At 43.0% G+C, this 13,277-nt stretch overlaps 1 protein-coding gene across 2 annotated transcripts in view; it reads left to right on the top strand.

The window, feature by feature from the left end:
• LOC122565276 (dedicator of cytokinesis protein 7-like) overlaps positions 1 to 13,277 on the top strand; it is a 194,365-nt gene that overhangs the window by 128,645 nt on the left and 52,443 nt on the right. For both annotated transcript variants that reach the window (XM_043721062.2, XM_043721061.2), the window contains exons 25-27: positions 5,348 to 5,461; positions 8,334 to 8,480; positions 11,645 to 11,769. In XM_043721062.2, coding sequence (XP_043576997.1) covers positions 5,348 to 5,461; positions 8,334 to 8,480; positions 11,645 to 11,769 — 386 coding nt within the window. The remainder of the gene's footprint in view (positions 1 to 5,347; positions 5,462 to 8,333; positions 8,481 to 11,644; positions 11,770 to 13,277) is intronic.

Genomic DNA, 13,277 nt, shown 5'->3' with positions numbered 1-13,277 from the left:
CCCCCCGCCTTGGTTTTTTTTATTCCATATATATATAAATATATATATATAAGCCAGGGGGTCTAGTTAATGTTGGTGGGGGGAGGTGTTTACCTTATTCTATTTTACCTCTGTCTCTAGGAACGGAGTTGTTTACCCTTGTTATTTTGTATTATTATATTTAATTATTACTTGTTGAGGTTGTAATTTTATAGTTATATATGTTTATACATGGTATTAACATTACCAAATATATCCATGTGTTGGTGTGGGTGAGGGGGTGGGGGGTAGGGTGCTCACTGTTAACTCTAGCTCTGTAGTATATTTGAATTCTCCTCATCCTATTGAGGAGTGCCTGGGTCAAGGGTGGGGCACTGGTTGGGAGAGGATACGATAGACCTTTGGAAAGGAAGTGATACCCCTTGGGAACAAGGGAGAAAATCTCCATTTAAATATGTTTTATATTTTTTTTATTATTTAGAAATAGTTATTTATTATACTGTGTGAGTGCATTAGAGAGCCTTTATTTTTGTGAATTTTATATGCTGTATGCTCGGGATGTTCTGGATAGGGTTTCCCCTCCCGAGGGGTCTCAGATTTGCCTGGACGATTATGGTTGATCATCCGGTGAAGTGGTGCACCTGGAATGTCAAGGGGAGTAATTCGCCAGTCAAAAGGAAGAAAATATTATCAAGTCTCAAGAAAGAAAGAGTTGATATAGCTCTCCTACAGGAGACACACCTGTTGGATAAAGAACACTTGAAATTACGACAGGGTGGATTTGATCAGGCATTTTTTTCTTCTTTTAGCTTAAAAAGGAGGGGAGTTGTTATTCTTATTCGGAAGAATTTCCGTTTCAAAATCCTAAATCAGATAAAAGATGAATCTGGACGATATATTCTGATTATAGCCCTTATAAATGGAGAGGAATATGGGATTTTAAATTTGTACTGCCCCCCGGCACATCCCTTTAAATTTATAACGGAAGCCTCCTCCAAATTGATGGCTCTTGGTGCCCGTCATACAATTATAGGGGGAGACTATGGATCCGAAAATAGATAGGATTCCCAAGAGTACTGCAGGAGTATCTCCCAGATCTAGACAATTGGTGGATCTGAACAAAGAATTTGGACTAGTAGATGTATGGAGATGTCTCCATCCACAGGGCAGAGATTTTTCTTTTTACTCCAATCCACATAAATGTCACACCAGAATTGATATGTTTTTTGCCCCCTCGATTTTTTAAAATTCCATATCATCCTGTAAAATAGGTAGTATAACAATTTCTGACCACGCTGCTGTATATATGGAAATCAAGGCGAGGAACAACAGGACATCCCCTCGGCATTGGCGTATGGACCCCTTCCTGATGAAAGATAGTAAATTTGTAAAGTACTTCTCTCAAGAATTTAAAACTTTTTTAGAAATTAATTTAGGTACGGCTAGCAACCCATCAATGATGTGGGAGACCATCAAAGCTTACGCGCGAGGTTTGATCATCTCCTACTCAGTGACCCAGAAAAAGTTAAAGGGAGAACAAGAGCGTCTGCTCGAAGCTCGCTTAAAAGCAGCTGAAACAGCATACGCTGATAGACCTTCTATTATCAAATCGCAAAGGATTACGGCCCTTAGGACAGCTCTAAACACCACGCTTACCCAAACAGCTAAGAGGGAAATATTATTTGCAAAACAAAGGTTATATGAATTTGGCGACAAACCGGGTAGATATTTAGTATTTCTTGCAAAGATAAAAAAGGCCCCTCAAACTATCACGTCTATCAAGGAATGTATGGGTATTTTGACTCATGATCATAAAAGGATTAATGCAATCTTTAGAAAATTTTATTCTGATTTATATAAATCGTAGGATTGTGAAGGCAGGACTAGGAGGATGCAATCATTTTTTAAAAAATTTGACCTTTCCAGACCTAACTCCGGAACAGGTATCGGTCTTAAATGCTCCCCTAACAGTCCAAGAAATACTTGACGCAATCAGGCAACTTCAGAGTGGTAAGGCACCTGGCCCAGATGGTTTTCAAGCTGAATTCTATAAAGAATTTACAGGAATATTGGCTGGTCCACTTATGGACATGTATAACTACGCATACAGTTAGGGCTGTCTCCCGCCTTCGTTGAAAGAGGCAAATATCTCTCTTATCCTGAAAAAAGGGAAGGATCCAGAAGATTGTGCATCACACAGACCAATATTCTTGCTAAATGTAGATTTTAAAATCCTTTCTAAAACGTTAGCATTGAGACTAGAAAGGGTACTGCCACATATCATAAAGGAGGATCAGACGGGATTTATTAAGGGCCGTAGATCATCCAATAATATTAGAAGGGTTTTGAATATGATTCAAGCCTGCCATCAGGGAAAGATACCAGGAGTAGTAGTCTCATTAGATGCGGAAAAGGCATTCGACAGGGTTGAATGGTCATATTTGTTTTACACATTGGAAAGTTTTGGTGTTGGAAAGGTGTTTACCAAATGGGTCTCAACATTGTATAATGATCCCAAAGCGGTTGTGGTTACCAATGGATTAGGTTCGGATAGCTTCAGTGTGGGTAGGGGCTGCTGTCAGGGATGTCCTCTCTCACCATTGTTATTTATGCTAATAATTGAACTACTAGCAGAAGCTGTACGGGCTGATCCTAATATAATGGCCCCGAAGATTGGTACAGGTAAACATAAAATTACCCTTTATGCAGATGATGTTCTTCTATTCCTCTGAGGTCCGTACCTCGCTTAATCCAAGTTATCAATACATTTAGCGCATTCTCAGGCTATAAAATTAAATTTTCAAAATCGGAGGCTATGCCAATGGGTGGCCTTGCTATGATGCCCCACTTAGTGGACAGATCCCACTTTCCCTTTCGGTGGTCCCTGGAGGATTTCTTATATTTAGGCATTTTTATTACTCCAGTATTTGGTCAGTTATACAAGACTAACTTTGTGCATTTACTGGAAAGGATAAGGCAGGACCTCCAGCGATGGGGAGACCTTCCAATTTCCTGGTTAGGCAGAATAGCACTAATTAAAATGAATGTCCTGCCCCGTCTCCTATACCCTATGAGAATGCTTCCGGTGATGCTGCCGAGGCTGGCACTACGTAAATTATATGGCTGGTTGGGTTCCTTTATCCGGAATCATAGACGGCCCCTCATTAAGCTGAAGAAGCTACAGCTTCCACAGGCAAGGGGAGGATTGCACTTCCCAGATTTTAAGAAATCTCAGTTAAAGTTCCCTATTAAGTTACATAGCTGATTGGGTCTTGTCGGACCTGCAATCAATCTGGCTGGACATCGAGGCTTCTCAAGTAAAATGCCCACTTATTAACCTTTTATTTTCAGACAAGAGGAAAATCATTATGGATCACTGTAAAAACCCTATAATACTAAACACAATTAAAACTTGGAATATAATGTGGCAAAATGAGGGCAACTCACATAAAACATCCCCCTATGCGCCGATAGTGGGAGCATGGGGATTTCAACCGGGGTTTACAGATGCCACTTTTAAACTCTGGAGATCCAGGGGTAACTCATGTCTAGGGGACCTATTTAAAGAAGGGGTCCTGATGTCTTTTGAACAGCTGCGTCAGAAATTCGGATTACCTAATGGAGACCTCTTTCGATACTTCCAAATTCGAGATTATATACAGAAGAAGACTACGTTATTAGATAGTCTTTATAAATCCGATAGAGAATGTAGAGTACTATGACCAATGGGGGTATCTTCCGTCAGTACTATTTATCATTTACTACATGATGAATTATCGGGAGATATGGACAATCTGCTTAAAACATGGGATCAGGATTTGGGGCTAGAAATCTCTATAGAAACGTGGAATGTGATTTGGGAAAACGCCAGAAGAATCACCATCTGCAACAGAACTCAGGCTACCCAGCTGAAGATACTTCATAGGGCCCATATAGCACCGGATTGATTGGCAAAATTTAAGGCAGGAGCATCTCCAATGTGTCCCAAATGTAAAATAGAGGTGGGCACTCTTGTACATTGCCTATGGACCTGTCATAAGATCCGTAGATACTGGACTAAAGTAGCAAGTACCCTGACAGAAATTTTAGGAACAGAAATTAAAGTGGACCCTGTATCTCTCCTTTTGGGCTTTTCGAACTTACCCTCCCTGGATATGCACGGGAAGAGATTAATCTCTATTCTCTCTTTCTGTGCAAGGAAAAATATTTTGGTAAACTGGGTGGCTGAGGGCCCCCCGGACTTTCAAATTGGCACAGATTAATTATGGAATGTATTCCCCTTGACTTCCTTACAAATATGGTGCACCGAAAGACCGAATTATTTCATAAAATATGGCAGCCCCTTCTTGAATTATATGAATACAGATATTTCGGCTATCCTAACAAGGACTTTTATTTAATTGAGATTACGAACCTGGCTGGTCCGGGGCCCCTTGGGAGAGGAATCCCGCACGAATATGGGTTTTGTTACATTTGATGTTAACACATTCCGACATGTATCTCACTACCCAATTTCTGTGTTGTCCGTTGTTTTTTTCTCTTTCTCTTATTTGAATAATGTAAGAGACTTAATTATATACTCTGGTTAGTTGTAGGTTAGATTAGTAGTTAGTTGAGTTTTGTTTTTTTTTCTTTCTCGGTATTTTTCTTTTGTTAAATTTTGGTTATTATTTATTTAAGATTTAATTGTATATCAATGTTTGTACTTGAGAGTCTTGTTTATCTTTGTAATTTTGTAAAAATGTTAAATTTCTAATAAAAATATCTATATAAAAAAAAGAAAAACAGGTATGAAATATAAAGCAGGTGATGTGGTACCTCAGAGATACTGGTAACAATCCTTTCGTCACTTAGGAATCATCTCCTCCAGGGTTCAGTAGACAGGTTGCACAGCAATAAAGACCATCATAGCAGGTATTGAGGCATCCTAACAAGGGACTTAGTTAGGAAAATAAAAGGTTTGAATGTGGCTATTCATTTGTAGTATCTTGAAAGGTTGACAAACTGGATACTCATGTAAAATTGGCTCGTTCTAGGTGTATAACTGTTGTTCATTCTTGTTTCTCCCATGATGTTATAATTCCATTGACATTTTGTTCCCCTTTGTTTCTGCTGATACTCAGGATAGAACTGGTAATGGTTGCATTTAGTGACTTATTTATTTCGAGTTTTCATCCTCTGAGAGCCCGAGTGTAAAGGAAGTAATGATTGCTATGAAATGATGAATGTCACAGTTGGGTGTGTGAAGAATTGGATTGGTGAGAGAAGGAAGAGACATTATTCTGTAGGGTTGCCCTTTCTTACTGACTGTTACAGCACAGGGAGAAACATGTTTGAAGATAACTGTTGTGACTTTATATTTCTCCAGGATGCTGAAATCACTGAAATGACAAACCTGAGCCTTGGGTTCTTCCTGAATGACTTGCTATCCCTCATGGACCGAGGCTTTGTTCTTCGTCTGATTGGTCACCACCACAGAGAGGTAACAACGTGGAGGCTAAGTTAAGCCATTCTTTAATCAGAACTATCTCCAGAATCAACAGAACTGTGCAGGAATTAAGGGCTCAATTTGATCTGACCCAACAGTCATTAAAATTTAAGGAGAAAGTGACTACAAGTAAAATTGTTAGTGTGCAGTGAATCAAAGATATATTAGGTTCTCTTACACTTTGTTTTCAGGAAGACATGTTAACCAGTATAAACAATACTTCCACAGGCTCATACCCGGGATGAAACAACCTTACATGTGCAATCAGGTCACATACAGGTTTTGGTTAAGAAGAAGAAGGAAACATGTCCGATACAGACAACGGAGATCGAGTGAATCCTTAGAAGAGTATAAAGGCAGAGGAGTATACTTAAGAGGGAAACCAGGAGGGCAAAAAGGGGACATGAAATAGCTTTGGTAAATAGGATTAAGGAGAATCCAAAGTGATTTATAAATACATTAAGGACAAAAGAGTAACTAGGTATAGAATAGGGCCCCTCAAAGATCAGCAAGGCAACCTATGTATGAAGCCACAGGAGATGAGTATTTTGCATCAGTGTTTACTGTGGAGAGGGACATGGAAGATATAGAATGTGGGGAAATAGATGGTGACATCTTGAAAAATGTCCATATTACAGAGAAGGAGGTGCTGGATGTCTTGAAAGGCATAAAAGTGTATAAATCCCCAGGACCTGATCAGGTGTACCCTAGAACTCTGTGGGAAGCTAGTAAAGTGATTGCTGAGCCTCTTGCTGAGATATTTGTATCATCGATAGTCACAGGTGAGGTGCCGGAAGACTGGAGGTTGGCTAACATAGTGCCACTGTTTAAGAAAGGTGGTAAGGAAAAGCCAGGGAACTATAGACCAGTGAGCCTGATGTCAGTGGTGGGCAAGTTGTTGGAGGGAATCCTGAGGGACAGGATTTACATGTATTTGGAAAGGCAAGGACTGATTAGGGATAGTCAGCATGGCTTTGTGTGTGGGAAATCTTATGAGCTTGATTGAGGTTTTTGAAGAAGTAACAAAGAGGATTGATGAGGTCAGAGCAGTAGGCGTGATGTTCATGGACTTCAGCAAGGCATTCGACAAGGTACCCTATGGGGAACTCGTTAGCAAGGTTAGATCTCGTGGAATACAGGGAGTACTAGCCATTTGGATACAGAACTGGCTTGAAAGTGGTGCTGAAGGTTTGCTTTTCAGACTGGAGGCCTGTGACCAGTGGTGTGCCACAAGGATCGGTGCTGGGTCCACTGCTTTTCGTCATTTATATGAATGATTTGGATGTGAACGTAGAAGGTTTAGTTAGTAAGTTTGCAGATGACACCAAAATTGGAGGTGTCGTGGACAGTGAAAAAGGTGACCTCAGAGCACAATGGGATCCTCATCAGATGGGTCAATGGGCTGAGGATTGGCAGATTGAGTTTAATTTAAATAAATGCAAGATGCTGCATTTTGGAAAAGCATATCAGAGCAGGACTTACACACTTAATGATAAGGTCCTGGGGAGTGTTACTGAACAAAGAGACCTTGGAGTGCTGGTTCATAGTTCTTTGAAAGTAGAATCACAGGTAGATAGGATAGTGAAGAAGGCGTTTGGTATGCTTTCATTTATTGGTCAGAGTATGGAGTACAGGAGTTCAGAGGTCATGTTGCAGCTGTACAAGACATTGATTAGGCCACTTTTGGAATACTGTGTGCAAATCTGGTCTCCTTCCTATCGCAAGGATGTTGTGAAACTTGAAAGAGTTCAGAAAAGATTTACAAAGTTGTTGCCAGGGTTGTAGGGTTTGAGCTATAGGGAGAAGCTGAATAGGCTGGGGCTATTTTCCCTGGAGTGTTGGAGGCTGAGAGGTCATCTAAGAGGTTTATAAAATCATGAGGGTCATGGATAGGATAAATAGACAAGGTTCTTTTCCTGAGGTGGGGGAGACCAGAACTAGAGGGCATATGTTTAGGGTGAGAGGGGAAAGATATAAAAGGGACCTAAGAGTCTACTTCTTTACAGCGAGAGTGGTGCATGTATGGAATGAGCTGCCAGAGAAAGTGGTGGAGGCTGGTACAATTACAGCATTTAAAAGGCATCTGGATGGGTATATGAATAGGAAAGGTTTAGAAGAATATGGGCCAAGTGCTGGCAGGTGGGACTAGATTGGGTTGAGATATCTGGTTGAGTTGGACCGAAGGGTCTGTTTCCGTGCTGTACATCTCTATGATTCTATGTCAATGTGCAGTGCTCAGAATGTGTCAGGCTTTGTCTCTCACATGTACCTAGACTCTCTACAGTGTGAAAGCAGGCCATTCAGCCCATCAGATCTCCAAACAGCATCCCACCAGACCTGTAATCCTGTATTTCCCATGGAGAATCCTCCCAGACTGCACAATGGGCAATTTAGCATGGCCAAGCCGCCTAACCTACTTGTCTTTGGACTGTGGGAGGAAACCCATGCATATACAAGAAGAACGTGCAAACTCTACCCAGTCAGTCATCCAAGACTGGGATTGAACCCAGGTCCCTGGCACTGTAAGGCAGCAGAGCTAACCACTGAACTACCACACTGCCCATAAATACATGTACTGATCAAACAAGTCAAGTAATCAACACCATGAAGTAAGAAATCAGAATTCCCAGTGTTTGAACGTAGTTTAGTTTATTATAAATGCTGATTCCATTGGGTGAGTTTAAATCAGGGTTAAGTATACAAACTCAAGAATTCAGCCTTCACTTGTGGGATTGGAGTTAGAGGGAAAAGTGTCTAGTGTATTTTCTGGCCAGAATACCTGACCACATTTAACCACACCCAGACATGCTCAGAATTTCATGTTCATTTGTACATGTCACGTCAACACTGAGACTTTTATTCTTAGCTTCTAGAGAAAGCTGCAGCCCGGCCTCATCTCCACGACAGACGCATCAACTTCCTGAGGGTTGTCTGTAGCCACGAGCACTTTGTTACACTGAATCTACCGCTTGCATCACGCTCCAAGCTTCAGGATGACAACAGGCTCTTAGAGGTAGAGCTTCCACAACCTGAAACCCTTATCACCCTCTGCATTCCAACCTCAATATAACCTGTACCCTTCTGGTCCCAGTATAACCTGTACCCTCCTGACCCTTGTAAATCCTGTACCCTCCCGACCCGTGTAAAACCTGTACCCTCCTGACCCCTGTAAAACCTGTATCCTCCTGGCCCCTGTATAACCTGTACCTTCCTGACCCCTGTAAATCCTATACACCACCTGACCCCAGTATAATCTATACACCTCCTGACCCCTGTAAAACCTGTACCCTCCTGACCCCAGTATAACCTGCACCCTGCTGACCCCTGTAAAACCTGTACCCTCCTGACCCCAGTATAACCTGTACCCTGCTGACCCCTGTAAAACTTGTACCCTCCTGACCCCTGTAAAACCTGTATCCTCCTGACCCCAGTATAACCTATACACCATCTGACCCCTGTAAAACCTGTACCCTCCTGGCCCCTGTAAAACCTGTACCCTCCTGACCCCAGTATAACCTGTACCCTGCTGACCCCTGTAAAACTTGTACCCTCCTGACCCCTGTAAAACCTGTACCCTCCTGACCCCAGTATAACATATACACCACCTGACCCCAGTATAACCTGTACCTCCTGACCCTAGTATAACATTTACACCCTCCTGACCCCAATATAACACCCTCCTGATCCCAGAAAAACCTACACCCTCTTGACTACAGTATTACCTATTCACCCTCCTGATCCCAGTAAAATCTACACCATCCTGACCCCTGTATATCCTGTACCCTCCTAACCCCAATATAACCTGCACCCTCTCACACCCCAGTATAACCTACACACTGTCACACCTAGTATAACCCACACCCTGTCACACGCCAGTATAATACCCACCCTGTCACACCCAGTATAACCCACACCCTGTCACACCCCAGTATAACCCACACCCTGTCACACCCCAGTATAATACCCACCCTGTCACACCCAGTATAACCCACACCCTGTCACACCCCAGTATAACCCACACCCTGTCACACCCCAGTATAACCCACACCCTGTCACACCCCAGTATAACATACACCCTGTCACACCCCAGTATAACACACACCCTGTCACACCCCAGTATAACCCACACCCTGTCACACCCCAGTATAACCCACACCCTGTCACACCCCAGTATAACATACACCCTGTCACACCCCAGTATAACACACACCCTGTCACACCCCAGTATAACCCATACCCTGTCACACCCAGTATAACCCACACCCTGTCACACGCCAGTATAATACCCACCCTGTCACACCCAGTATAACCCACACCCTGTCACACCCCAGTATAACCCACACCCTGTCACACCCCAGTATAATACCCACCCTGTCACACCCAGTATAACCCACACCCTGTCACACCCCAGTATAACCCAAACCCTGTCACACCCCAGTATAACATACACCCTGTCACACCCCAGTATAACGCGCACCCTGTCACATCCTATTATAACCTGCATCCTCTCTCAGACCCAGTATAATCCTTGCCTTCTCAGAGCCCTGTACAACCCACGCCGTCTCGTACCCCAGCATAACCCTCACCTTCTCACACTCCAGTATAACCTACACCCTCTCAGACCTGATTATGACTGGCACTCTCTCAGACACCAGTACAATCCACTCTCTCTCAGACTCCAGTATAACCCTCACCCTCTCATAACCCAGTATAACTCTCACCCTCTCACACTCCAGTATAACCCATGCCGTCTCGTACCCAAGCATAACCCTCACTTTCTCACACTCCAGTATAACCTGCACCCTCTCAGACCTGATTATGACTGGCACTCTCTCAGACACCAGTACAATCCACTCTCTCTCAGACTCCAGTATAACCCTCACCCTCTCATACCCCAGTATAACTCTCACCCTCTCACACTCCAGTATAACCCACGCCGTCTCGTACCCCAGCATGACCCTCACTTTCTCACACTCCAGTATAACCTGAACCCTCTCAGACCTAATTATAACCAGCACCCTATCAGACTCCAGTACAATCCACTCTTTCTCAGACCCCAGTATAACCCTCACCCTCTCACACTCCAGAAGAACTCGCACCCTCAGACCCGATTATAACTGGCACTCTCTCAGACACCGGTACAATCCATACTCTCTCAGACCCCAGTATAACTCTCACCCTCTCACACTCCAGTATAACCCGTGCCCTCTCATACCCCAGTATAACCCTTATTGTCTCACACTCCAGTATAACCTGCACCCTCTCACACCTGATTATAACCAGCACCCTATTAGACTCCAGTAAGTCCACTCTCTCTCAGACCCCAGTATGACACTCACACTCTCACATTCCAGTATAACTCGCGCCCGCTCACGTCTGATTATAACCAGCACCCCCTCAGACTCCAGTACAATCCAGTCTCTCTCAGACCAGAGTATAACCCACACCCTCTCTTACCCCAGTATAACTCTCATCCTCTCACACTCTAGTATAACCTGCATTCTGTCACACCCCAGTATAACCCAAACCCTCTCAGACCTGATTATAACCAGCACCCTCCCAGATCTCAGTAGAACCCGCACCCTCTCAGAGTTTAGTAGAACTCACACCCCAATATAATTCACACGCTCTCACACCCCAGTATCACCCGCACCCTCTCACACCCCAGTATCACCCGCACCCTCTCACACCCCAGTATCACCCGCACCCTCTCACACCCCAGTATCACCCGCACCCTCTCAGACCCCAGTATCACCCGCACCCTCTCAGACCCTAGTATAACTCACACCCTCTCAGACCCCAATATAACCCACAACGTCTTAGAGCCCAATATAACCCACACGTTCTCACACCCCAGTATAACCTACACTGTCTCAGACCCGAGTATAACCTCCACCCTCTCAGATCCCAGTATAACTCACGCCCTCTCGACCCCAGTATAATCTGTTTTTATTGTCTTCAATTGGTCCTTTGGGTCTGCTCTGGATCATCGGTGTTCCTGCAGCTGATTGAGCAGCTATTCCTGATCCTGAACCAGGCCTAGCCTCCTTCACTCACTTTGTTATGCGCAGTGTAACTCCCTGTCATACAGTTGCACTCAGATCGCACAACAAGCTTCCTGCTAAAGTTCCAAAATATACTTTTAAACTAAAAGAGGAACAACATTTCTTTTCGCAGGATGCCACTGTTCATGACTCTGTTGCTGGAATGTTTAGACTTTCCAGGAAATTCCGTCAGCAGCACTTCCTGGTGGGACTGCTCTTAAAGGAGATAGCTGATGTACTGAAGCCGGATTCGGGAAGGTGAGCAAAGCAGGTGTACTGAGACTGAGGCTGCATCCCATTGTAATCAAGAGGATGAATGTTCTATCCCACGCCTCTCCTCATCTGGCTCCATTTTCAGTTTAAAATGATGGAAGTGAAGAAAATAATCCTATAAAACTAACAGTAAATCGAATGTAAAGCATGGCAACCTGATCTTCACCAAGGTGATTTTAACCATTACTCCACTTGACACCGGGGAGAAAAAGTAGCCAGTGTCTGGTCCATCATTAAATGAGATCATGGCTAATTTGATAACCCTTAACTCCACATTCCTGCCTTTTCCCCACTAACCCTCGATTCCATTACTGATTAAAAATCTGTTTGTCTCAGCCATAAATACATTCAATGACTTAGCTTCAACAATCCTCTGTTGTAAATACTTCCACAGCTTCACTACTCTCCAAGAGAAAAATATATCTCTCTTTTAAATGTTAAATTACTCTAAGGTGCCCTTTGGTCCTAGACTATCCCAAACCCTTTCCACATCTACCCTGTTAAGTCCATAAAAAATCATGCATGCTTCAATAGTGTTGCCTCTCAGTCTTCTAATTCCAACAAATACAGGCCCAGATGACTCAACCTGTCGTCATAAGGCAATTCCTCTATACCTGGTATTAATGTAGTGAACCTTCTCTGGATTGCCTGCAATGACAATGCATGTTTCCTCAGATTAGTGGCCAAGAACTGTTCACAGCTGTGGCCTGACTGATGCTTTGCATAGCTTTCAGAAACCCACCCTAGTTTGATACTTCATTCCCTTTGAAATAAAGGCCATTTGCCTTCCCTATTACCCAAAGAACTTGGATGCGTTTTGTGATTCATGTACAAGGGCTTCCAAATCCCTCTGCTGTGTAGTTTTCTGCAGTCTTTCTCCATTTAACTAATATTCAACTCCTGTATTCTTCCTGCCAAAGTGCCTAACCTCACATTTTCAAACATTACATTCCACCTATTAAGTCTTTGCACACTAGTTTAATCTGTCTATGTCTCTCTGCAGACTCTGCGTTATCCTTACCATTTGCCTTCCCACGTATTTGTGTGTCATCCACAGACTTGATGATAGTACATTCACTTTCCTCACCCAAGTCATTAATATATATTGTAAATAAATGTGGGCCCAGCCCTGATTTGTGGCACACCACTAGTTGCAGGTTGCCATCTTGAAAATACTCTCTTATTCCAACTCTGTCTTATTTTAGTTAGTCAATCCTCTATCCATGCTAATATACTACCTCCAACACCATAGGATCCTATCTTATTAAGTAGCTGAATGTGTGTTACCTTATCTCACACTTTCTGAAAGTCCAATTATCTTACATCCACTAGTTCCCCTTTATATATCCTGCTTGTTAACTCAAATAATTCTAAGTTTGTCAGAAATGATTTCCCATTCATAAAGTCACCATGTCTGGATTTCCAATTCTCCTCTCATTTGTGTGCTTGCTTTTGTTTAAGCCATACCTTAATTGTAAAATCCTCACTCTTGT

This window comes from Chiloscyllium plagiosum, unplaced genomic scaffold (assembly GCF_037043375.1).
Source record: "Chiloscyllium plagiosum isolate Xiang-an unplaced genomic scaffold, Cpla_swu_hap1 HiC_scaffold_28, whole genome shotgun sequence".
NCBI classification, from domain to species: Eukaryota; Metazoa; Chordata; class Chondrichthyes; order Orectolobiformes; family Hemiscylliidae; genus Chiloscyllium; species Chiloscyllium plagiosum.
The sequence above is the reverse complement of the archived record's forward strand: the minus strand, read 5'-3'. Positions and strand labels throughout refer to the sequence as shown.